The sequence below is a fragment of the Physella acuta genome, unplaced genomic scaffold (genome assembly GCF_028476545.2).
Source record: "Physella acuta isolate Inbredline_101_S28 unplaced genomic scaffold, ASM2847654v3 ptg001671l, whole genome shotgun sequence".
NCBI classification, from domain to species: Eukaryota; Metazoa; Mollusca; class Gastropoda; family Physidae; genus Physella; species Physella acuta.
Window position 1 is genome coordinate 72,422 of NW_026733184.1, and position 27,516 is coordinate 99,937.

At 37.5% G+C, this 27,516-nt stretch overlaps 2 protein-coding genes and 1 non-coding gene across 5 annotated transcripts; 1 reads left to right on the top strand and 2 right to left on the bottom strand.

The window, feature by feature from the left end:
- Window positions 1-2,137: 2,137 nt before the first annotated feature.
- LOC131929762 (1-aminocyclopropane-1-carboxylate synthase-like protein 1) lies at window positions 2,138-4,970 on the bottom strand. 3 transcript variants are annotated; one of them, XM_059286122.1, is made up of 3 exons: window positions 4,894-4,953; window positions 3,279-3,342; window positions 2,138-3,146 (listed from the first exon to the last, which is right to left on the bottom strand). In XM_059286122.1, exons 2-3 carry the CDS (start codon window positions 3,337-3,339, stop codon window positions 2,974-2,976), a joined length of 234 nt encoding a protein of 77 aa, XP_059142105.1. In that variant the 5' UTR covers window positions 3,340-3,342; window positions 4,894-4,953; the 3' UTR covers window positions 2,138-2,973. The 3 variants fall into 3 exon arrangements, with proteins under 3 accessions (XP_059142105.1, XP_059142103.1, XP_059142104.1); XM_059286120.1 differs by having other exon boundaries at window positions 2,139-3,146; window positions 4,898-4,970; XM_059286121.1 differs by having other exon boundaries at window positions 2,139-3,146; window positions 3,279-3,347; window positions 4,898-4,957.
- A 237-nt stretch (window positions 4,971-5,207) lies between these two features.
- Window positions 5,208-5,280, top strand: Trnar-acg (transfer RNA arginine (anticodon ACG)). The gene has a single exon. It is a non-coding gene; the product is annotated as a tRNA-Arg (tRNA).
- Window positions 5,281-13,251: 7,971 nt separating this feature from the next.
- Window positions 13,252-27,085, bottom strand: LOC131929763 (uncharacterized). Its single transcript, XM_059286123.1, has 10 exons — window positions 26,918-27,085; window positions 25,843-25,963; window positions 25,304-25,424; window positions 18,017-18,183; window positions 16,649-16,797; window positions 16,390-16,399; window positions 15,741-15,856; window positions 15,201-15,291; window positions 14,780-14,905; window positions 13,252-13,569 (listed from the first exon to the last, which is right to left on the bottom strand). The coding sequence occupies exons 1-10, from the start codon at window positions 27,067-27,069 to the stop codon at window positions 13,252-13,254; spliced, it is 1,371 nt and encodes a 456-aa protein (XP_059142106.1). The 5' UTR covers window positions 27,070-27,085.
- Window positions 27,086-27,516: the final 431 nt, after the last annotated feature.

Consider the following 27,516-nt stretch of genomic DNA (forward strand, 5'->3'; position numbering starts at 1 on the left):
AACGCTTCTTCATATGTAAGGATGTTAAAGAAGAATTTAACTATTTATATATGTAACACAGTGCTGGATTAAATGCAAATCTTGTAGGCCTATTTTGATTTTGCCATAATGAGATTATAACAATATAACAGGTCTTAAATTATTACTGATTTTAATTTTACTGATGAGATTCTCATTTTGTTTGTAGCATCATCAAAATGTTGTACCAATGTACCTCAGGACATTTATTAGTTTCATTTCATATAGTGTGGGTGTATTCATTGGCTAGTGTTTAGGCAAGTTAGAGGCATGTTTGCTATGGTTAAAGAAAATGGAGATGTTCATTTTTTGTAAATCTTTTATTATGAGAAACATGGGTGACAGAATGCATAGTTTTCTATTCTGTAACATCAAAATGATTAATTTAACATTTACTCAAATAAAATATAGTAGAATTAGTAGCTTCAAAGAACCAAGCACTGTTGTAGTACTACTATTAATGCTTGATTATAATTTATGCATGAACATTCTTTATCAAATGTTTGTGTGAAAATTACTGCTGCAAATAATAATAATGTATCACACAATTAGATATTTGTGGTTGAAGCTGTGATTTGTTTAGCTGAGACCATACCAAGACATATCTCAATGTTTTTTTCCTACATAAATAAGGTCACCAAAGCCAGTAACATTTCGTTTGGTGAAGATGTTCATATTTTGATTATGAATGCTTTAAAATTAATATGGCTTAAAAAAACTTGATCAGTTCCATTTTTAAAATAAATTACTTCCAATGGATTATTTGATGGTAATTTTGTAAACTTTACCAAAGATAATTTTTTTAAAACCTGTTTGTCAACAGCAATTTGTATTGTTTAGAGTTGTATTTTTATTGAAAATTATGTTTGACTAAAGTATTGAGATTTGGAACACAGGAAAAAATAAATCCTTTACTTGTATTAAGCACAGTTTAATCCAATCTATATAGATCTATATATAGTGTATACACGAAATCTCATATATCTTTAATACTGGGATATAATACTCATAGAATGTAAATGACTTTATGAAACTCAATATTTAAAGTCACTTGTGTTCATTTTTTCCTCATTAAACCTGTCCTCTGTGTGTGACTATCATACATGTATGACCATCATATATGTAATGAATAACACAAATTTTGCTATTTGTACAAGTTATTTATGGTACTGTTTGGTGTATGTGTTATGAGTTATTATATGTCTCAGTAGGGTAATCAAGGGGTCATTTGGGAGCATAGGTTAAAAAATATTATGTTGTTTTGAGGGGTAATTTTTAAAAAGTATTTTAAAGTTAGGAAAGCTATCATATATAAGGGAAGATGTCTGCAAACTTATTTTAGAAACACTGCTGTTTTAAAGCAACATAGTTACTTTTAAAACCAGGAAATAATTTTAGTTTATTTTAAATGATACTTGTAAATTTAAATAGTTTTAAGATTGCTAACTTGTTTTTTTAAAATCACATTTTAAGAATAAAAAAAAGACTCTTGAAAAACATTTGATCAAAATTGTGAAAATTCTACTAAGTATTAAACTACAGATTTTAAAGCTGGTGTCTGTTTTATACATTTTTAGAATAGCTCTTTTGTGTGAGATTGGTTTATTCATGTCTGTAGTGAATTTTTCAACATTTCTCAACCTTGTACTCAAGCAAGGCTAGAATGGTGCAAGTACCAAACTATATTTGGATAGAATAGACAAGGCAAGTACTAAACTATATTTGGACAGACAAGTTCTAAAAAATTGAGTTCGTAATCTCCAACTTTTAAAAAGTTGTAATAAGTATGGTCGTCTTTGACCCATGTATGTAAACAGCGTTTGCTTATCAATATCAGTTATATCTTGCCTAATAAAGGCTAATGAGACTGTTGGCAATATACCTCATAACTGCCCATATAAATGTTTAAAGTTTTGATCCGGGAATTAAATCTGTAAGGTATCTGGTCACCAATCTCTGTTGGGTACCTGACTCACATTATTGAAAGTAACAACAAGGTTTGTGGCATACAATCAAATGTCATATAAACAAGCAAACTCTACTTCACCTACCCTGTTAACTATCAGGGTACCAGTTCATGGAAGGGTATGTAACAATAATCAGTCGCATATAAAAAAGAGTTGTCCAAAAACCTCAAAAAAGTCGTGGTGCTGAGCACACAATACCTTCACATACAGGTGTCACACAAATCAACATGCTCTAATTCATCCCAGCAATGAACTGTCCATTGTCAAAATGAAGGGGAATTAAGGCCACAACCAACACTAACTAAATAAATACCTCACACAGAATAAAACATTTAAAACAAAATTTATTATCATACAGATTATGCGTAGAAATTCTAACTAAATTGAAATTACATTATATATATCAATGTTAAATTTATTTTTTTCAGCAGTAAAATTTTTTCATTCTCAAGTACCCCTATACATAAAATACATAGTAAAGTAAACTATTGGTACTGCATGAATACTCCATACTCTTAAAAATGATGGAAATATTTTAATCAAAAGATCTCATTCAGGCATACATTCATTAAATTTTACAATCAGGTCCACACAGCTGTTGACATAGTTTTATACACAAATCAAAATGTGAGAACTAATTTCTCATTATTAGTCACAGTATAAATTTTAATCCTTAAAACAACAGACATCCAGTGCTGATAACTCAGCTGAACAACAAAAATAAATACACATCATAGTATCTCTAACGCAACAAACATTAACCTTCCCATGTGGTACTGCCAAACAAACTATTTCAGTTCCTAAACAACAGGAATCAAGGTCACAAATGAATAAATATTTCAATCACATCTATTAGTTCAAAGCTTAGATTGACCAAGCGCTGTGTGATCTATTTTCTTTTACAATTTCTTGTACATGCCTCACTTGTTTTTCAAAAGATTGAATGTCTGTAGTATCACAGCAAATCATGGAAGCTGTTCTTGAACTTTCAACCCTGCCCACCATCACCTTTTGCTTTGCTGTCATTGGCAATATTTTTAAAAACCTGGGCAATTTCTGGATTTTCTTCTTCAAACTTTTCAGGTGTGTTTTGTTGAAGCCAGTCTGAGTTGCGAATCTGTTGACCAAGGGTTGCTAAGAGATCTTCAAGGCTTTCTTTTTCTACACAAAAAAGAAACAAAACAATAAATGAATTTTACATAAAAATTAAATTTACATTAAAAAAAAATATATATTGACTCTATGACTACTCAAACCCACTCAGAATCTTGAAATGATTTAGATTATACATACTCTCAGCTGCAGTGTTTTCTGGTTTTAAATCCTGTGATGCCTCAGAAGCTTGATCAGACATTTTCTAAACTGTCAAGGAAAACAAGAAACAGTAAAGAATTAACTTGTTGCACATTGCAATCACTGATGTTGGTAGGATTTGGAATGGATATGGGGGGAAGGGGTCAAATTTATCTAGAAATTTTACATTATAAATAAAAAAGTTAGAAATTGTCATTATAAAGCAACAAGAGCGCAGTGTAACTGAAACTTAATGTGAGGCAACTTTCATTTTGAAAGGGATCCAAGGAGCTAGCTTTCTCTGGTCTAGACTAGTCCCAGTAACAGGGAGTTATCTTAGACTTACAGTAGTTAAAGAGCTATGATCATTATTGCTGATAGAGACGAAAAATGCTTTTGTTTTGGTACTGTATTTACAAAACTAGATTTAGATATCTGTCTGATATATTTTTAGTATTTGGATATTCTGGGTGTTTATTTTTAGATCATGTTGGGCCCATTTTAATTTTATGATTAGTTCTGTTATCTGTTATCTATAGAGAATCTAGTAACATATCGAGATGTTGTGCATTTTACTTGCATCACATTGTCTTATTATAAGTAATAGAGTATAGACTATAGAGTGTGAGTGTGGTCTATTTATGTAACAAGTTACATTTTTTGATACCCTGCAAAGTTTTTACGCTTTAGCATACGTCAACAAAAGAAAAAAATGATACATTTTATTGATATTGGATCAAAAAAACTAATTAATTAAAATGTTAAATGATTTTGCCAGGGGAGGTAATTTTAAAAGAAAATCAACTCACGCTAAATAATGCTATTTAAGTACAAAAAATGGGAGTGCAAATTGCACAGACGTTAGTGAGAGCATTATAGCTAAAAAACACTGCCGTTTGTTTGATAACGCATTTGCATTTTCTTTTGTGTTATCATTTTTGTTTGTGCGTTGCGTTTTTGAGTTTGTGTGTTGCATTTTCTTTTGTGTTTTGCGTTTTCTTTTGTGTTATCATTTTTGTTTGTGCGTTGCGTTTTTGAGTTTGTGTTGCATTTTCTTTTGTGTGTTTTGCGCTGTTTTCTTTATTGTTTGTGTGTTGCATATGCATTTACCTTTTTTAAAATCTAGATTAGTAGTAAGTAAGTAAGTAGAATCTAGTATCAACTATAGCACTCTCTCAAAGCAGAGTATCAGCAAGAAACATAGAATGAGACATGAGTGATGAGACCATGCATGCATGATGGCATGACAAGACAACCTGACCTACAGTATTTTTTTTACAGTGGGTAGACTCAACACTAAGTAATTAGTGCACACACACACACAGAGTCACAACAACAAATTACACTAAATCTAGATCTATTAATAATTAATATTATAGGCCTAATTATTATTACACAGGTCACATTGGCCTGGTCATGTGTTGTGTGTGAGAACAATCGCCATAGAAACAGCATAACGCGGCCTAACTCATCTGAATCTAGGCCACTAATAATTTATAAAAAAATATCTAGATCTTCTAGTATTAATACTATAGATCTAAATATAGACTAGATGTAGATCTAGTATATTTGAGTGTAGCTCTAGAACTAGATTTAGATCTAGATCTAGATCTACTTACAAATTATAACAATGTCAGTAGTATGGGTATCCACTATGTCAAACAGAGATTGTTCCGTGCTTAAATACAAAATAGGATTTTAGTTTTAAAAAAATAAAAAGACCCAGTTCAAGCAAACAAAACAATTATTTTTAATGAAAATAAAGTTAGGAAAAGAGTATACATTTTAAAATAGGTGTTTAATTATACCTTGATCTAAAGTTAAGGTGAAATATTTAAAATAAACAAACAAATCCCGCTACTAATAAAAGAATTAACATAATAAAATATAGCTGGTTATATAAATTTTGTTTTTCACCCGTCAATATCTGGGCCTGTGGCGCAACGGATAACGCGTCTGACTACGGATCAGAAGATTCCAGGTTCGAATCCTGGCAGGCTCGTAAATTTTTTTTTCCTGCTCATTTTTTTGGATCTTAACTTTTGAGTATGTCGTTTTGTTACTAACTGGCTAAATTAACTGAACCATTTCAATAGATTACTGTTTATGTTTATTGTCACTACAATAATTGATCTCATTTTGTTCTATAGGATCTAAAAGTCACAATTGTATCTGTTCAACTTGACTTGTTTAGAGTAAATAAATACTGGACAAGATGCAACACATACATCTTCAACAAATTCAGAGTTTCTTCCAAGCATCTCTTCGAAGGGGCTTCGCCCTCCCCCCACCCCCCCCCCCCCCTCCGAAATTTTTTTACCGCCCCCCCCCCCCCCCCGAACGAAATGAAATTTATATAATTTATATAGAAAATATATATTTAACAGTGTCCGCCCCCCCCCCCCCCCCGAAGAAAGTCTACCGCCCCCCCCCCCCCCGAAAATTTCAAGTGCCCCCCCCGGAGAAAAAAGTCTGGAAGAAACACTGAACAAATTCAACAAGTAAAATGTACTTTTAAAATATGCTGAGGTAGGTTGATACAAGAACTGGGGGGCAAAAGATACCAACGTCACCGAACTTATTGAAAACTGGAAAAAGTTAGTAGAACTGCCGTGTTGCTGACAGGCGGCTCTTTGCCCCCAGAAAGAATTAAAATTAATATACAAAATATATACCAGTGTCTGTCCCCCTCCCCTCATCCCCCCCCCCCCGGAAATTTAAATCCGCCTCACCGAAAATACGAAAATTTCAAGCCACCCCCCCCTCCCCAACACCCGAGAAAAAGTATGAAAGAAACACTGTTCATAGCATCAAAAGCTAATGTTATCTTTTACTCGGTAAAATTTCCTGCCGATTACATACAAACATTCAAGTCACGATCGGAGATGTGTAGACTGGCTTGCCTGAACACCCGGAAAAATTCCGGGGCGCCAGTAAAGAATCCGGAGTTTACCAGTTTACCATGTCCCTCTATCCCGGTCGAATAAAATTCTTTTTCGCCAAGCGTACTTTACCATTAGCTGTCGAATAAAATTCAACATTTCTATTCTTTTTTTTCTCTAAGCGGAGTCTCATGAATCTCCGTCAAAGCAGGGGTCTGGCCAGTGGCGTGGCGAGGTCGGGTGTCACCCGGTGCGGCACTTAATGGTGTCACCCCCCAGAGGCGTAGCGACCATTCCCGGGGACAAATTTTCGATTTGCACCCCCACCCCCCCCTCAAACTTTCGATTTGCACCTCCCCTCAAGTATATATTTTGCTATTTTTTGCCTTGGTTTCAACCCCCTAAATGGTGTCACCCGGTGCGGTCCGCACCCCGCCACCCCCCCCCCCCCCCCGCCCCCCTCGCTACGCCTCTGAGCAGGGGTCTGGTAACGTTCACAAAAAGTACACTACCGGCAGTATACCGGATGTTGAGAGAGGTCGCGGCGTGGAAACTAACCAAACGTTTTGCAGTTGTTTTCAACCTCGAAGACGATTTATACAAGACACGGACAGAGTTTCACGGAAGGGTGTTGCTGAAATGGTTTCGTAGGTATAATGTATCGAAGTGTTAAAGTGTCATAATTTTTATTCGGCTGTTTTGTAGTTGAAGGTCTAGTGCAGGGGTCGGCAACCTTTTGAGACGAAAAAGCCAAAAGTTACAATTTACAAATTTGCCCAGTTTTTAAAGAGCCACTAATATTTTTTTCCAATATTCTGGTGTTTGATTAGGATTAGGTAAATACATTTAATTGTTTATTTGAAAAAAATACCGTTAAATATGAACTAATATTGATTCATAGAAAAACATTTTTCGCACACAAAAGTGTTTTAGCTAGCTCCGCTATGATTAAGTTAATTATCAAATAATATAACTATAATACAATCCCAATCAACTTTAGAAGCCAATAACTTAGTTTTTTTTCTTTCTCTACGGACACCACTGGCTCAGGAGATGTCTCCCATAGCCAAGCAGCCCTGACTAACTGGCTTAGATATAGGTCGCTTCTGTCCTTCGGTTCTCACAGTGCTTATCTTCCACCCTACTCGTTCCACACAGTCCAGTACCTGGCTCCACCTTATGATACTAACAACTAAAATACTTCGGTAGAGGGATGCTTTCTGAATAAAATAACAATCCCGATTTAACGATATTCGAAAAAGTCGGCACTTCAGCAGTGGCAAGCATGGAATAGTCGACACGGGGCTGGCTAGAGCACGGCTGTGGGGCTGGGCCTGGTGCCAAAGCGGCTGTCAGCTGTCCATTTACTTTCTACCTAACCTATTCTCACTGTTCTCTAATGAGTTTTTTAATCCTGTTTAAAGTTGTTTTTCTTTACAGTGTAATATTTTATGAGTTTTGAAAATGAAATAATAGAATTATTAATCTGTGTGCATGGAGCTCGAGAGCCGCACCTTGACATCAAAAGAGCCGCATGCGGCTCGCGAGCCGCATGTTGCCGACCCCTGGTCTAGTGGATTCTGAATGGTAACAGAGAAATGAGAATGCAGGTGATGAAGTATCATAGTTCTGGAGTTCGGGAGTATTGATTCTTGTGGTATTAAGATATCGAATTATATTGACTGTTAAAGTGAAGTAGGTCCAGTGAAATCGTTGTTGATTGAGAGCAGAGGCGTAGCAAGGGGGGGGGGGGGGGCGGGGGTGCGGAACGCACCGGGTGACACCATTTAGGGGGGGGGGGTGACATCACGGCAAAAAAAAAGCAAAATATATAGAGAAAAATGATAATTCCACTTCATTAAGTGATTAATTCGAGTGTTAAATAGTCTTTTAAGAGGTGCAAATCGAAAGTTTGAGAGAGAAGAGGGGGGGGGGGGGTTCAAATTGAAAGTTTGAGGGAGGGGGGTGGAAATCGAAAATTGAAAGTTTGTCCCCGGGAAGGGTCGCTACGCCTCTGGGGGAGGGGGGGGGGTGGTGGTGACACCTTTAAGTGCCGCACCGGGTGACACCCGACCTCGCTACGCCACTGATTGGGAGTACCGCATGTAGAGCTTGGTGAAGTTAAACGAGTAGGAGCTTTATCGCACGCTAGATGATTTCAATTCAGTACGGAACACACTACAAAGAAAAGTAGGCGTTCTCTAGTTGAAAATTCTTTAGTTTTTTAGGAATCTATATTTACACTCTTAAAGTATTAATATATAATATTAAATAGGATGGAATTTATAACCAACCGTAAACTTTGTTTCTCAATTTATTATTTTTTATATTTAATCAACATTTCTAGCAATGTCTAAAACAGTTACCCATGTTTGATTTTTTTTGAAAGACGTCCCTAAATTTAGGGGATCTAAAATTTTAAACATGAAGAAAATTAAATTTGTACACGTGTAACTGTGTCATCAAAATTGTATAAAAGATGTTATAATAAAGATACCACTTTTAGACTTTCAAATAAAACCTACAGTTAAATATTTAATCGGTAAAATATATTGTTTTTACAGATTATAAAGCTAATATAAAAGATTTGTTATAATTGTAATGAAATTTAAAGCGTTTTATTGTGTTTTTAAAACATGTCTTAGTTACATTTGGTTAATTTAGCTATTCTTTTGAAAGTTATTTCCCTTGAATAAAATTTTGGTATTTGGATTTTCAAATGGGAGATTGCTTAACTTTACATCCATTTCAAATTCCTGCACCTTAGGTTGACCGCTTACATTTAAATACAACTTTAAGTTATTATTTGCAATTGTAAAAATTATATAAAGCTTAAGTTCTAAACAAAATAGTTTGGTAGTTTTTTTTTAGCATTATCAAGTTGAGAAATAAATATATTAGTAGCCGTTGTAGTTGTAGATTGCAATTCTTAATGTTAGTAGACATACAGTCTTAGTCGTACATTCAACATCCAGTTAATTGTCTTTTCATAGTTTTCACCTTCTCCTAAAGGATTCATATATAACAATTTAAGGCTATAACATTTATAACCTTTTATTTTTCAAAAACAAAAAAAAGTTAAATATTCACACAATGTTTTACATTTTACAATTTTAACTAAAGTCAGTCGAGCTTAAAACACGTAAGGTTCGTTTTGGAATTCACCTTGGGAGGTCTACAGAGAGCCCAAATGAACAAGAACTTTTTTAAAGTGGTTTTTTCCAAAAAATTTTTTCTCGCGGGAGGGTGTGGAAGCACTTAAAATTTTCTAGGGGGTGGGGGGTGGGGCTATGTCGTAAAGTACAAAGTGGACTTAGCAACAATTTCAATAAAATGTGATTACGCTTGCAAATGAAGGAGGCTAGATAAAATTTGATGTAAACTTATAACGTGTATGCAATTGATAATAAATTAATATTATGTCACTTTTAATTAATTGTTTTCTTATACAAATGTTTTAGTTATTAATGTGTGTGAGAGGGGGCGTTTTAAGAAGTTTTGCCTAGGGCGCTAAATAACCTGGCGCCGGCACTGCCTCTACCCTTTAACTCCGCAAAGCATCTTCTGAAATCTCAAATGGGCTGGTTTCCAATGTAAATGTAATTTTATAAAATTTTATAATTTTATTTCCTGACATTCTCGCTTATGATTTTTTAAATACAAAATTTACAATAAAAATACGTTTTTTTTTAAAAAACAAATAACTCGTAACAATAACCGATGATGTGGTACTTTGTGGGATGGAAAAGGTTAATAGCATTGCAATTAATTTCAACGATTCAAAATCGCTCAGAGATACGAGCTACTTGACATACGAGCAAATGATATGGAACGAATTAAATTCTTATCTGGAGGTATCACTGTATTGTTATTCCTAAAAAAAAAGTAAACATAAAAGTTAATTTATTTTAAGCACATGATTAATTAGAGCCGTTAATCTCATGATGAAGTCAAGTACACGTGGAGGCTTGTGGCTTGTTGACAACGAACTTTCGTTACTTTGGCTAGATAACAGTAGCTATATGTTCCAATACACCGAGCAATATCCCATGCCAGTATCAGCATCAGTATAGGACAGGGGTCTCCAAACTTTTCAGCCCGAGGGCCGCATCAACTATCAAATATCAGTTCGGGGGCCAGAGTTTCTTCCAGGCATCTCTTTCAGTGGCGGACCCCCCCCCCCCCCCCCCCCCCGAGGAACGTCAACACCCCCACCCCAACGAAATATAATTTATATAGAGATATATACATATTTCTGCTCAAAACATTCTCACAACTTAGCCATCTTTCCAGGGGCGTAGCGAGGGGGGGGGGGCGGGGGTGCGGAACGCACCGGGTGACACCATTTAGGTGGGGGGTGACACCAAGGCAAAATATAGCAAAATATATAGAGAAAAACTTAAGGGGGGGTGCAAATCGAAAACTTGAGGGGGGGGGGGGGGTTTGCAAATCGAAAGTTTGAGGGGGTGGGGGGTGCAAATCGAAAATTTGAAAGTTTGTCCCCGGGAAGGGTCGCGACGCCTCTTGGGGGTGACACCATTAAGTGCCGCACCGGGTGACACCCGACCTCGCTACGCCACTGTTATCAGCCACATAAAAAAAATAATTACAAGAAAATGTTCCTCAAAAAACATTTAATACGTTTATTTACATTCAGATACACAGATAGACCTAGATGGCTTAAATAAGAACATTCCTCTAAAAAAAATAGATAACAATTTTAAATGTCGTATTTATTTACAATGATATAGTAGTTAAGGCCGCAGAAGTATTGCGTAAGTAGTTATTTATCCCGCAGAAACATGCATGAATGGATTACCTATAAAATAATTAAGGAATTCGCCTAAATTGACATCAATTAAGGAATTAGTCTACAGCAACATCCATTAAGGAATTAGTCTACAGAAAAATCAATTAAGGAATTAGTCTACAGAAACATTCATTAAGGAATTAGTCTACATAAACATCAATTAAGGAATTAGTCTACAGAAACATCAATTTAGGAATTAGTCTACAGAAACTAGGAATTAGTCTACAGAAACATCAATTAGGAATTAGTCTACAAAAACATCAATTAAAGAATTAGTCTACAGAAACATTCATTAAGGAATGAGTCTACAGAAAAATCAATTAAGGAATTAGTCTACAGAAACATCAATTAAGGAATTAGTCTACAGAAACATTCATTTAGGAATAAGTCTACAGAAACATCAATTTAGGAATTAGTCTATAGATATGTGTGTACAGAAATAGCATAAGACCGTCGTTTAAACAAAAATATGGGTCGATACTGCTGGGGGATCGAACATTTGTAATTAGACAAGCGATACAAAATCCCGATTAATGGATACATGATACACAAGGCAACAGTTATGATGTGAAGTTTTAGTTACATTTGTATATTTTTATATAGAAACTAGTACCAACATTTCTCTCTGCAAACCTTTCTTTCTTTCTTTAGCCATTCGCACCAAATTCATTAGCTATGCGCCTGTTTGGGAACCAGTGTGGTCGGGTCGGTAAAACTCATCGTTGCTAAACCGAAAAGTCCCGACCCCCAAAGGTTAAGGGTTTTTAATTCATTTATTTTATACAGTAATAAGAAATATTGCACAGTTAGTTTTCAAATACAGACGTCACCAAACCGTTACATTACTAGAAGACTGGTTAACGATGTTTATGTTATAACAGTTATTTTTAGCGCAATTTCCATACTGACAATTGCGATTATTAATTCGTTCTGGATGGATGTGTGTCCGCAGGTTTAAGTCGTATCTCCTCCTCAACGAAGCAATATCGAGGACTAGTTCCAAAAGCAAATATGTTAAGCAAGTTCTCGGCAACCAGACCACTTAGCGATTTGAAACATTTACCAATCGGTTCCTGCCATAATTTAGAACAATTTAGCCGAAGAAAGTTTTCAAAAATATCCTTTCGTTCGGTCACAAAAAATTAATTAAGGAAATTGCGCTTAAATTGTCACTAGACTTTTTATTAACTTGTTTTCACAAATATCCAACACAAATTTTGCAGTCAGTATATCACGAAGGCAGACCTTCTCATTCAACAGTATTACATATAACGATTTTCATTTAATGTATAAAAGAGAATAGGTTTTGTGCCCCTCCAATCACTCTATCCTATTCATTGACTCAAATCGTCAATTCAGAATACATTTTTTTCGTGAATATTATGCAAACGCCCGAGTTTTGAGAAAAAAAGGTAAATTGCAACTAGTTGTCATAAAATACAACTGTATTTTAACATTAAAAAAATCACTGGGTTTTAAGAAATCGTCACTTGATGAGCAAAAGCTAGGTTGGTGACCATATTAGCTTCTGTCAGTTTGGATTATATAGTGCAATTTGAGACATTGGTCCAACACTAGAATTTAGCTAGTTTGTTTAATTTTTTTTTGAGATATTTGCAAGCGAGCTTAGTTTGTATAGTATCACCAAATTGGCCTCCCATTCGAATTGTTGCCAGTTCTATTTACACAGAAAAATGATGATATTTGACCGATTATTGGAATTTCTCTCAGTTTGGATAACAACATTTACACATTGGATAACTCTGCATGCAGACGTTTGTCTTTTTTTTTTGGCGAACACTTTGAAACCTTGTCAATACACCCTGTGTTATTAAATCTTGAATTTCCTCAACAGTTATACCTTTACAGAATAACATTAGCAAAACATCAATGGTCTTAACATTGCACAATAACACCAGCTAATCCTTAGTGGTTGATCTCGGATCGAAGCCTTCAGTAGACGCTCTTGTTCCACGCAGTTGCATATTTAAAACACGACCGCGCACATTTAAAGTTCTATTTTGGCAACACAACTGCGCACATTCTAAGTTCTGTGTTTACAACACACCCGCGCATAGTCAGTTGCATATTCACAACACGGCCGCGCACATTTAAAGTTGCATATTCGCAACACTGCTGCGCACATTTAAAGTTCTGTATTCACAAGACGGCCGCGCACATTTAAAGTTGCATATTCGCAACACTGCCGTGCACATTCTAAGTTCTGTATTCAGAAGACGGCCGCGCACAATTAAAGTTGCATATTCGCAACACTGCACGCTCAAAACGAATTTTTCCTCGGGCTCAGCAGCAGCCCGCCGTGGTACGCCTTCCTCTCCCCGAACTGCTTGCAGTGCAGGTCGCAGCTCCGCGACTCCTGACTCGTGTCCAGGTTCAAGGTCAAGGTCAGACACGGCAGCACCTCCTCCTCGGGCGTGCTCTTGGAGATCCACGAGCACACCCGCTCGGTGTAGGTCTCGGTCGTTGCCGAGTCTAAGGCGATCTTCGGACCTTGTGGCTTCAGGGGCAGGTACAGGTGTCGGAAAGGTTTTTGACCAGGTTTGGTATTTTGTCTTGTGAGCAATTCCTCTTTCTCCCACTGTAAACAAGATTTTAAAATGGCAAGTGTTTATAGCTTGAAATTTTAAACAGAATAGGTTGAAATATTAAATTAATGTCTGTAACTATACTAGGGTAATGTTGAGTTTAATTGTAAGGCAGAGTTTAGGATTGTGTTTAGGTAAAGAACTAGTTATGTAATGAGTAGGATCAGGTATAAGTATTTATAAGAGAGACTGGGGTCTTGTTTACTGTTAAATTTAGGGATGTATTAAAACTCTGCGTTAATGTGAGTGCAGTACAGTAAATAAAATTATGGCAGAACGCATGTAGAGGTTGTTGCGATAGATACCAGAGCTATATTGGACAGCTAGGTACCAGAGCTAGATAAAAGATGCATATAAAATAGCTAGATACCACAGCTACGTAACCCAGCTAGATATCATAGCTAGATACCACAGCTAGATTCAACAGCTAGAAACCACAGCTAGATACCATAGCTAGATACCACAGCTAGATACCATAGCTAGATACCACACCTAGATAGCACAGCTAGAAACCACAGCTAGATAGCACAGCTAGAAACCACAGCTAGAAACCACAGATGGATACCACAGATAGATACCACAGCTAGATACCACAGCTAGATACCATAGCTAGATACCACACCTAGATAGCACAGCTAGAAACCACAGCTAGATAGCACAGCTAGAAACCACAGCTAGAAACCACAGATGGATACCACAGATAGATACCACAGCTAGATACCACAGCTAGATACCACAGCTAGATACCACAGCTAGAAACCACAGATAGAAACCACAGATAGAAACCACAGATGGATACCAGATCTAGATACAACAGATAAATACCACAGCTAGATACCACAGCTAGATTTCACAGCTAGATACCACAGCTAGATACCACAGCTAGATATCACAGCTAGATACCACAGCTAGATACCACAGCTAGATTTCACAGCTAGATACCACAGCTAGATACCACAGTTAAACCACAGATAGATACCACAGATAGATATCACAGATAGATACAACAGATAGATACCACAGATAGATACCACAGATAGATACCACAGATAGAAACCACAGCTAGAAACCACAGCTAAATATCACATATAGATACTACATCTATATAGCGGAGCTAGAAACCACTGATAGAAACCACAGCTAGATACTATAGATAGATACCACAGCTAGCTACAAAAGCCATAAAAAGCTCGTGCTGTTTACCACTGTCTCGTGTTCCTGGCTTGTACTCGTCCAATCAGAATCCGTGGTTGACGTCATCTCATGCAGTGCCGTCTGATTGGTGGGAATTTGACAGAGTGACGTCAAGTGGGCACTGTCTGACGTCATCTAGCGGGAGAAAAGTTTGAAAACAATACAGTCAATACAGCAGATCAGATTCTACTTGTAGTGGTTAAACTGAACTGATTTGTAGTCCTGTTGTAGACATGTAGGGCACTTTGTGGCGTAAAGGTAGAACGCGAGCTTACTAGCACTGTCACCGAACAGCTTTTTCCAAATTATTTAAGCCTACCCCCCCCCCCCCATCCCCCCATGAACTATATACCATCGCATATAATTTTACTAGACAATGTGTTTTAAATAAGAACGTCATTCTAAAATGTATTGACCAAACTAAGATTACCTTCTCTTGACGTGCCTCTTGATTATGCCCCTTGAATTGTGTCCATTCTTTATCAAACAGTACGTTGGTATCCTCAGCCTCGTTCTCGGGGCTAAATCAGTAAACATTTTAAAATTTTACACACAAGTTAATTTTAATTAAACTAATTCTTTTTTTATAATAAAATAATAAAGAGTCCAAATATGTATTATAGAGAAATGGGACGTCTTGGCCTAGCGGTAGAGAACAAGATTAGAGTCTCATGCTCGAATCCGGGCTCAAATCAGTGAAATGTCCATGGGTCCATGGGTCCACCCAGCTCTGATGGATACCTAACTAACGCTAGAGATGAGCAAAGTGTAGACCCCTTATCCCGATGTCTCTATTTCATCTGCCCCATGTGTCTTTGGTACGAACGGGAAATAGTGATGATATTTAAGAGAGATAAAGTTTAACGTGTTTTCTTTTAAACTGTCGACTTGCTCCGCTATTTTACATTGTCATTGCTAAATTTTTATTAGTAAACCTAGAATGAGTTAAAATTTTGGTTTTCGCTATTACCTTCTAAGTAAAGTCTCATATTCAACAGGAAAGATATCCACATCACCACATGCTTTATAGCCCACGTTATTATGGTCCAGTGTACAATCAACGGAGCATTTGTTTGAAAACAGGAGCTGAATGCAATGTCAAGGACGAAATTTGTGAAAACTTATTAAATTAATCACAGTAAATTGCTCTTGTTTTAATGCATTTTGTAAAAGTTAGTGTTGATTAGCGTAAGTAAGTGGAATTATTACTAGTATATAAATAGTAAACATCCCTGAGTCCACCCAACTCTGATGGGTACCTAACTCACGTTAGGAAAAGTAAAGGCGGCTGGGCATATTGCTGACCACATTATTCCTTTAAATGCCACAATTAACAAACATACGAACTCCACTTCATCTGCCCAATGGATTGTTAGGTTTAAAGAGGAATCTTTACTTCTTTTCATATAAATAGTAGAATAGAACTATATATATATATATATATATATATATATATATATATATATATATATATATATATATATATATATATATATATATATATATATATATATATATATATATATATATATATATATATATATATAATTTTAAATAAAACTAATCAGTTCAGCTTGTGTTTAGTTTTGTAAAAAGGATACAAATACTTGGAACATTACTTGAATGGTTCTGAAAATTAAAAGAAAATTTTAAAATTTTATCAATTTTATTAATCAATTAATATTTCCTAATCGAAGCACTAACAGCGCCGTACTAAGGGGTCCACCGGGACTTTTTTTTATCAGGGGGACCACAAGAATTTTCTCCACAGACCGGGAAGCCAGTCCACTATCGGTAGTAAAGATTGTATATACACACACTTTACTAGCTATAGTAATATTTTTTCCAGTTTAAATAATAGATATATTTGTCGAATACCTTCCCAGAATCCACGGTAGTGCAACAAGGCTGATACTGAATCCATTTGACTGAATGAAAATACTTCCGATATACAAAAGATGGGAACAAAGAACGATAACTCCTGGGATCCGTTTCAAATAAAACTGAGAGGTATCTTTTCCTGGAGCCTAAATAAAGAATATTTTATTACATTGTGTTATAGAATTAGTAGCTCTTCGTCCATGTAGTACTACATAGACCTAAACTATGAAATTTAATTACTGCATACGGGATAGATTGTAACCCTAATCACAATACTTTGACTCTTTATTGGTAATATTGGAGGAGGATTTATTTTGAAAAAAAAAATGAAATTTAAATTCTAAAATCAACTCTTTAATTTTTGCTGCTTAAAACACACGTACTATAAATATAACAATAACATAATTTTAAAAGCTATGTGAAAATGATTCGCGGAGATTGGCAGAGACCAAGACGTGTTGGTTACATCTAACAAGTGTATATAACAGTAAACAATACAAATAGAGAATCATACGTTTTGCGTTACCTCAGTCAACGTGTAGACTCTTATTTCTACACACCAACGTCCAAAACAAGAGAGACAACCCAGTACGTAACCAGCCGTTGTCATGGCAACAACGCTCACCATGTTCTGTTGGAAATACAATTGCCTGTATTTTATAACTATTATGTGGGTATATATATACTCACACATAAATGCATATATATATATATATATATATATATATACATATAATATATGCCGGTTACATACACTAAATACGTATGTGTGTGTGTGTTTGTGTGTGTGTGTAAAAACACACATATGCATTTCTATATAATGAATACAATTATATATCTAAATTTATTACATTTAATTTCATGTATATATGTATAAATTTATATATATATATATATTATATATATATCTATATCTATCTATATATATATATATATATATATATATATATATATATATATATATATATATATATATATATATATATATATATGCCAATATATATATATATATATATATATATATATATATATATATATATATATATATATATATAAATATATATATATATATTTATATATTTATATATATATATATATATATATATATATATATATATATATATATATATATATATATAAAATATATTAATTGACCAAATATATGTTTTTTAAAATATAGATCTATAAAAAAAATAAAAATTGTAATGTTATTGTATAACTTTTATGTTTAATTTGTTAAACTGACTTATACAAGCTACACTGAAACAAGATACAAACACATAGGGCTACTATATAAGTACGTGCAATCAAAACGACAGCAGTACATTTGTAAGTTTAAAAAAAAGGACTGAACAAGAACACTACCAGTGGATGATGAGGCGCGTCAGACCAGATGGTTCTGTTGGAGCGATGCACGGCCACCGTGGTCAGCACCAGTAAAGACACGCTCACAAGGCTCACGGGCAGTATACAGACCTTGTATGACGTCAGGTTGGTCAAGTTCAGGTCAGATGGCGGCTCATCTATAAAACCTGCACGTAACACATTTTTCAAAGTTAAATATACACTCAAGCACACCGATACACACACACACCCATACATATATATATATATATATATATATATATATATATATATATATATATATATATATATATATGTAACGAGACTATTTGCCTGTAGTGCCAAATGTTAACGAGTTCTGCTCGACAACGCCAAATGTTACCGAGTCTAACCACTCATTCTACACAACATCGACCACAGTATAGATACTCGAAGATGCAGGTTCGCTATTGATCCTTTTATTACATGAATCAAAGAAATGCTTCACAATAATATAATGAATCAAAAGGAATGCTTCACAATAATAGTCTGAATCAACTGACCCCCAACAGTCCTCACTAGTCTTCACATAACTGAATGCACATGTCTATCGTCCTTCTTAACACAATACGGCTAACCCGTTCAATAACCAACTTGATACTGCCACACTGACTGACTGATCGAGAGAGAGAGACACACCGCGAGCTCAGCCGTCGCCTTCCTATATATCCCCTTCGTATTCGTAATCGTATTCGGTTCTATCATAATCGTAATCGTAATCGATTCTAATCGTTGCATCAGAATGTTAATTACGCCGCTTCTGTCGTACAGTCCGATTTAATAAGCCATCTGCATCCTGTCACATCAAAGTTGACAGACCGTATTGCGTTCTTATCGTATCGCTTCCCAAGATACTACGCCTTGGCTTTCTGATCGTTATCAGCCAACACCTGCGTTATTGCATCAGTCGTGTCAAAGTTGACAGCGCTGTACCGCGTTCTTATGTCTCTGGTAACTTCCCCTAGTTACATCCACCCCTGCCTTTTTTTGTGTGTTATCAACCACAAACAACGCTTGGCAGGTGCAGTCCTTCAAAGTCAATCGCACCACCGTAAAAAAAAATGTATTGTTCCACTCACTGTCACCTTCGTATAAGATTGACAGTTATCCCTATTTCACATATCAAATGTGTCTACATCATCTTCCTCAGACACAAAACAGTTCTAGAATTCACATCCACCTTTTTTTGTTTGGTGTCTTCACCAGTTCACTTGTATGACTTTTTGAACAGTCTGTTCTCATACCAGCGCGACCATGAAAGAATTGATGGTTGCTGACAAAAAATTTCGTATTCTTTCTGTTTCTCAAACTTCTCCGCGGACCACTTATCTGATGGTCTACTGTCTCTCTGCTTCTGGGAGGAACGGGATCCTCTTCGTTGCCGTTATCCTCCACTTGTGTATCGCTGTTGTTCTGTTGATGGTGACATGGTTCCGGGATGGGTATGTGAATTTCCGTTATAGTTTCCGGTTCCCTAATTGTCTTGGGTTTCCTTGTGTGTAACTGCTCTTCTTGACTATGACAATATTTCTTTAATTGAGCAATATTCGCCCACCGATCCGGTTTGGTGTGATCGATGGGTCTTATCTTAAAGGGGCCACCTGCTACTTTAGGCATCTCCACGACTTGCCATATCTCCTGTCCCCAGAGGTCGTGGATTTTGTTTCTGCCTAACGGGTGGCTACGCAGTAATACCCTGTCGTTCAGTTTGAGTGGCGGGTCCTTTGTCTGTACCGGCGGTTCCCTTCGCCGTGCTTCATGTTCTAGTCTTTCCTGTACTACCCTGTACATTTCTCTAATTCGTCTCATATGTTCATTCACATATTCCAGTGCAGTGTATGAGCCAGTCATACTCTCCTTTTTTCCTAGGAACAAGTCAAGAGGGAGTCGAGCCTCCCGTCCGAACAGCAACATGTGTGGCGAAAAGCCGGTTGTGGCATGGGGGGTGCAGTTGTATAGATATACCAACTCTGGGAGAAAATCAGGCCAACGTTTTTTCTGTTCAGGTTCTAGGGTACGCAGCAAATCATGCATGCTGCGGTTGAACCGCTCGCACTGTCCGTTTCCTTTCGGATTAAATGTGGTTGTTCTAGATTTGTTGATCCCGTAGTGGCTGCACAGTTGGTTAATTACTTCTGACTCAAAGGCCCTTCCTTGGTCAGAGTGTAATTGTCTTGGTATGCCATATTTGATGAACCAATGTTCTATTAAGACCTTTGCCACTGTTTTGGCAGTCTGATCTCGTGTGGGCACCGCCACAGTCCATTTGGTGAATACATCAGTCACTACCAACACATGTTCCGTCCCATCCGATGATTGCTCCAACGACGTAAAGTCCATAGCCACAATCTCTAGTGGTTTTGTCGCTAGTAGGTGTCCTGATGGCTGTCTCATTTTGACAACTGGCATTTTCGCATGCTGACACCTCACACAAGCCTCACAATGGCGTTTGACCTCCATTTCCATATTGGGCCAGTAACACCTCCGTCGTAATATTTTGTGCGTCCTGTCCTGACCCTGGTGTCCTGCCCTGTCATGTGCCAACCTTAGCACTTCTTCTCGTAATTGTCCAGGCACCACCACCTGGTGTATTGTCCCATCAATTTGGTCATGAATTCTCCGCATGAGAACACCATCCTTTATACTGAGACGGTCCCACTGACTCAGTAGTTTCTTTGTTTCCCGACCAAACTGTTCTCTTTCCCTTCTTCTTGGGAATTTTTGTTCCTGGACGTGTTTCAACAGCGGCTGTAAGCCACTATCCGTTCTCTGGGCATCTCTTATCTCTTTATTATTAAGGCAATTAAAATCACTAATGTCCATATGTCCGGGCTCTGTGGATATGTGCTCCACCCCGATCTGAGTCCGTTTTGCATCACTTGCACCCCGTGAGGGATATCTGTTGACGCTCTGACCCCACATATTCCTGTCAGCGTTTCTTCCTCATCGCCCGGTCTCTCGTACGGATTCCTTGATAAAGCGTCCGCATTGCCATTGGACCGCCCCGGGCGATATTTTATCTCCAGGTCAAAGAGTGCCAATTCTGCTGCCCATCGCTGTTCGATGGATCCCAACTTTGCTGTCTTTAGGTGACTCAAGGGGTTATTGTCAGTGTATACCACACATTTAGCACCTAATAGATAGTCCCTGAATTTTTCAGTCACAGCCCATTTTAATGTCAAAAGTTCTAGTTTCATGGCGCTGTAATTTGTCATGTTCTTCTCTGATTCCTTCAGAGCTCGACTGGCATACGCAATAACCCTGAAACCTTGCTTTTGTTGTTGTGATAGCACAGCTCCCAGACCTTTAGAGCTGGCGTCAATTTCTAGCCGAAATGGTTTGTCAAAGTCCGCGTATCCTAATATCGGCGTCTCTGTCAAAGCCTTTTTCAAGAGCTTAAACGAGTTCAGGCATTCATCAGTCCATAATTCACCTATCAGTTGTGTTTTACCTTTCTTTTTCTCCTTACTGTGTTTCTTTGTCATTTTGTTTACCAAGTCATGCAACGGTGCGGCAATTTTTGCAAAACCAGGTACAAATTTTCTATAATAGGAAGCAAAGCCCAAGAATGATCTGACCTCTACCGTGGTTGTTGGCTGTTTCCATTCTTTAACAGCTGCAATTTTATCTGGGTCAGTGGCGATGCCATCCGACGAAATCACATAACCCAAAAAACGTACCGATTTCAGACCGAAGCCGCATTTGTCTGGGTTCAGCTTTACTCCTATCTCCCTAAGACGGAGAAACACTTGTTCTAATCTTTTTAGATGGTCCTCCCAAGTTTTTGAGTAAACTAGTATATCATCCAAGTACACCAACATTATTTGAAATAGAAAGTCACTCATAGCACTCTGCATTACTCGCTGGAATGTAGCAGGCGCATTAGTTAGACCAAACGGCATACGGGTCCACTCGTACAGTCCCAGTGGAGAAATAAATGCAGTCTTATGTTGATCGTTGGGGTGCATGGCCACTTGGTGGTAGCCTCTAGCCAAATCCAAGGTAGAAAAAAAACTTGCTCCCCCCAACGCATCAAGACATTCATCAATACGAGGCAAGGGGAATGCATCCCTTCTTGTGATATTGTTCAATTTCCGGTAATCACAACACAGTCTTATCTCCCCTGACTTCTTTTTTACCACTACTATCGGTGCCGCATACGGGCTCGTGCTGGTTGTAATAATTCCCTTTTTTAGTAGATCGTTCAGGTGTGCTTTCACCGCCGAGTAGTGACTTGGTGGTAATCTTCGATAAGGTTGCGCCACAGGCCTGTCCTGTAGTAAGGGTATCTGGTGTTTTATTACTTCCGTGTAACCCAAATCACCCTCGTACGAGGCAAATATATCCCTGTACTTATTCAGCAATTCATTTAGTTTTGGGTCCTCAGTTTCCGGGAATGTATATGATCGGCCATCCTCTTTCTTCACCTCGGCCGTCACATTGACCGACCTAATTGTTACTTCATTACTGCTGGTATTGCTCAGTTCGATGCACTGTGCCGACCTTTGTACCTCGACGTTCTGTGGTACTCCTACCAGAGTGTTAGGCGGTATAAAAATTTCCTCATCCAAAACATTTGCCACTAATCCTTGAACTAGTCCATTTTCCGCTGATGTGTATGTCCGCAGTAACACGACGCCTGCCCTCAGTGCGGCGCCACATGGTTCTATCATCACATCACCATTCACGCTTCTATCACCAATTTGTAATGTGATTGCCTTGACCGTGTTTGCCGGGACTGATATCCTTCCTCTGGTCTTGGCAAACCTGGCCAACTTGGATCCCCGACCTGGTGTGGTCGATCCGACAATATTTGTAAGAAATTCTGGCAACTGGCCAAGAATATTCATGCCCAACAGGCAAGGTATATTTGACACATTTGTCTCTAGGTTGTGTTTCGTAACGAACACCCCAACCTGCTTCAACCTATGTCCCGCCACCACGACATCCGCCAGAAAATAACCACAGTATGGAATGGTTAGTCCATTAGCTGCCGTCAGGCGCATGCATGTGTCAGACCTCAACCTATGGTCTTTTCCTTTCATCCATTTGGTGTAAAAATTTTCCGTAATTGTCGTCACCTGGGAGCCTGTATCCACAATTGCCTTCACCGCGATGTCCCCAATCGTAATCACCATTTCGGGACAGACTCCCATCATTTTGTTTCTTGGGCCATAACCTCGCCCCTCTGTAGCCTGGCCCTGCCTTACAGAGGACGACCGTTTCCCTGACAGTACCGTGCCATATGTCCGGGTTGTGAACAGGACAAGCAAATTGGTCGACCGTCAGCCGTCCACCGGAGCGATGGACCGGCGGGTCGCGGCCGTCCAACCTGTCTCTGTTTTGTCCCGTTCTTTTCCTGATTCTCAGCTGTTGACCTGCTTTCTAACCTCTCCAATCGTTGGTCAACCTTATCCAGGTGGGCCAACAGTTGAGCCATCATGGTTTCCACCGTGCCGGTCCCTGTGGGTGGGGATTGTTTATGTTCCGGCACAGAGACTTTGTCCACCGAACAGTTCGATTGGTCCTCATCCTCGGACCTGCGGATCGCTGAGTTCCTGACCTGAAGGAAGGTCAACTGCGGGTCTTTGTGGACCTCCTCTTTCAACTCTCTCCTTAAGATCGGGGTTGCTAGCCCCTCGATGAAATGGTCCCTCAGTAGGCGTACATCAATGTCAGGTGTTTTGCCCTTTACCGAATCAAAGGCCCTGTTCATTCGGTGTAAATACTCCATCACACTCTCCGCCATTCTCTGCTTTAAGCCTACGAACCCCGATAGCAGTTGCGATCCCGACCGTCTCTCCCCAAAGGTCTCCATAATTAGATCCAGCACCTTATCTGGATCTGATTGGATGGTTTTATCGTGGCATTTGACCTCTGCCCTAACCGTCTCTCCTATACTGCCCATCAGCAGTCTTAATCTTTCCTCTGGTGACATGTGTCTCGAGGCCCAGGCCGCTTTGACCTCTTCACTGAACCTGTTGGTTAAAGCTGGATCACCGTCCCCGTAAAATTTGTTAATGTGGGACTCTCTGGGCAGGACCACAATATGGGTCTGCTTCTCGTCCAGAGTAGACATTTTATTCCTTGAGTAAAAAAAAAAAAGAGTTCTTTCTTACCGTGTGTGTATGAAAAATTTTCCTCGTTCCTCAATTTTCACTGCTCCTGAATGTCCGAATTCACACACACACGAAACACAGTTATGAACAAGGTTGACTATGGGTGCCTCAAGCGGCAGGTCTCGTTGAATTCATCCTGTCCGCAGCGCCAAATGTAACGAGACTATTTGCCTGTAGTGCCAAATGTTAACGAGTTCTGCTCGACAACGCCAAATGTTACCGAGTCTAACCACTCATTCTACACAACATCGACCACAGTATAGATACTCGAAGATGCAGGTTCTCTATTGATCCTTTTATTACATGAATCAAAGAAATGCTTCACAATAATATAATGAATCAAAAGGAATGCTTCACAATAATAGTCTGAATCAACTGACCCCCAACAGTCCTCACTAGTCTTCACATAACTGAATGCACATGTCTATCGTCCTTCTTAACACAATACGGCTAACCCGTTCAATAACCAACTTGATACTGCCACACTGACTGACTGATCGAGAGAGAGAGACACACCGCGAGCTCAGCCGTCGCCTTCCTATATATCCCCTTCGTATTCGTAATCGTATTCGGTTCTATCATAATCGTAATCGTAATCGATTCTAATCGTTGCATCAGAATGTTAATTACGCCGCTTCTGTCGTACAGTCCGATTTAATAAGCCATCTGCATCCTGTCACATCAAAGTTGACAGACCGTATTGCGTTCTTATCGTATCGCTTCCCAAGATACTACGCCTTGGCTTTCTGATCGTTATCAGCCAACACCTGCGTTATTGCATCAGTCGTGTCAAAGTTGACAGCGCTGTACCGCGTTCTTATGTCTCTGGTAACTTCCCCTAGTTACATATATATATATATATATATATATATATATATATATATATATATATATATATATATATATATATATATATATATATGTTAAACGCCTACTGCTAAAAAAAATTAGAAGAAGAAAGGATCCCATAGCATGCCGTAAAAAAAGACAAAAGTTAATCAAACTACTCCATGATAGACCAAGGCAGCATCTGGTCTGATCGTCTTAAGAAACTATTGAGGTAAATAAAAAATATAATGTACATGTTGTCCTACTTGTTAGTGATATTATGCTGAGAAGTTTGAAATAATTACACAAAGGTCGCCTGTACCTTGAGACTCGTGTGTCTTGCTGTCGCTGCTTGTCTTTATACAAGCCCTTGTTGACATGTAGATGGTACAGATGATGATGAGACTGATGTCTAAGGCGAGCATCAACATATCAATGGAGATCTGAAAATTATTATTTACATTTCATTAGACAGATTTTTCTCTTCATGTGTATGTATATTTATGCACACACACATGCACAAACACACAGACATATATATATATATATATATATATATATATATATATATATATATATATATATATATATATATGCATATGCATATATAGGGACTATATATGTAAACATATAAATAAGTGCGTGTGTATGTGAGTATGTGTATGTGTGAATGTATATTCTAAGACTAGTACGTATGTATATATACGCATTTAATTTTCTATGTTGTACTATTCTTCCTTTCGCCCCCTCAACCCCCTCCTTCTGCCTATCTACGCCTCTGTCTCCATCGGTTGACTAAATGCAGTATAAATAACATAGCTAGATTAACTAACGAGAAATAACGAAAACGCCGTAACGCACCACAAGGATAACCTGCATGGATAACACGGCCCCAGCAAAACTGACCAAGTCCACCACAAGTGAGATTAGAAGAACTGACCAAATACTGTTGGCTGAGACTGGACATAGCTGGACCAGAAACCTTCAAGACAAAGACATATAACATCAGTAAACAAAATACAAATGTACGTCATTTCGTTATATAGCCACTTCAAGGTTTCATTAATCAGATGCTTGGAAGCTAGGAGTGGAACACAGCGTCGAAATGACACTTCAACGATATTAAATTGCCGCGGGATGGGACGTTGAGTGCTAATACATCGCCTGAGTGTCATACATATCTTTATTTCATTAATACGACGTAGACATTTCGTGTCAGTGTTATTTCATTGCCACAAGGAAAGCGATATATTTTGTTTTCGATGGATTGTGAGCAGAGCTTTCACAAATTATGACCAGTAGAATCAGCCAATGTAATTTTTTTAACGAGATATTTAATATACAATATCCCGGTGAAATTAGGCCTTTATAAATTGGTATATGCCTTAACTGTATTGGCCCTTTAGCTCAGCGAGTGAATAATAATATTTTAGTTCTAAATCCATCGTTAGGTTTGCAATTCAAGAAAAATTTATATAAAACTATATTTATAGAAGAAGAAGCAAGTGTTTTTCAAACTTTGTAATTCTTATACTGTATTTAACAACAACAACAACAACGACAAAAAAATAATGAAGAGGAAGAGGAAAATGTTGGTATCGATGTAAAGATCAATGAAGTGTGGCGCCAATGGATAAATGATAAGTCTTTTTATAGTGAGTTAGTGAAACTAAAGGTATAATGCTGACCACACCATCCCTTCATATGCCGAGTTCAAGAAACTTATGAACTCTACTTTAGCTACCAACGGATCCGTATATATGCATATATATATATATATATATATATATATATATATATATATATATATATATATATATATATATATATATATATATATATATATATACACATATATATATATGTAAGATCCCATCACCGATTACAATAGTTAAATTCTTCAGGTAACTTCTACTATTCCTAATTTTTAACTCACATTATCCATCCGACAGCCCATGTTACTACACACAAGGAGCCAATCACATAACCCGTTACATGCCTCGGTGACTGTAAACATTCAGCAAAAGTCAGCCAAACCCATTGGACGCCGTCCTCACAAGCCAACAATGGAATCTCTTTGTCCGCCATGTTGTGTCTTCTGTAGCTTGCTAAAAATTCCTAAAGGACAGAAAAGTTTTGGTATCAAATTGATGATTCTTCTGTAGCTTGCTAAAAATTCCTAAAGAACAGAAAAGTTTTGGTATCTAATTGATGAATCTTCTGTAGCTTGCTAAAAATTCCTAAAGGACAGAAAAGTTTTGGTATCAAATTGATGATTCTTCTGTAGCTTGCTAAAAATTCCTAAAGAACAGAAAAGTTTTGGTATCAAATTGATGAATCTTCTGTAGCTTGCTAAAAATTCCTAAAGAACAGAAAAGTTTTGGTATCAAATTGATGAATCTTCTGTAGCTTGCTAAAAATTCCTAAAGGACAGAAACGTTTTGGTATCAAATTGAAGATTCTTATGTAGCTTGCTAAAAATTCCTAAAGGACAGAAAAGTTTTAGTATCAAATTGAAAGTTAGAAAAAAAAAAA

Bases quoted from the DNA above. Each gene is read 5' to 3' on its own strand.
- LOC131929763 (XM_059286123.1), bottom strand. From the start codon at position 27,069: ATGGCGGACAAAGAGATTCCATTGTTGGCTTGTGAGGACGGCGTCCAA. The intron at 25,964-26,917 runs GTGAGTTAAAAA...TTTGTCTTGAAG, and splicing joins TGGGCTGTCGGATGGATAAT to GTTTCTGGTCCAGCTATGTC. The intron at 14,906-15,200 runs GTAATCTTAGTT...TTCTCCCGCTAG, and splicing joins AAGAGGCACGTCAAGAGAAG to ATGACGTCAGACAGTGCCCA.
- LOC131929762 (XM_059286122.1), bottom strand. From the start codon at position 3,339: ATGTCTGATCAAGCTTCTGAGGCATCACAGGATTTAAAACCAGAAAAC. The intron at 3,147-3,278 runs GTATGTATAATC...TTTTTTGTGTAG, and splicing joins AGAAAACACTGCAGCTGAGA to AAAAAGAAAGCCTTGAAGAT.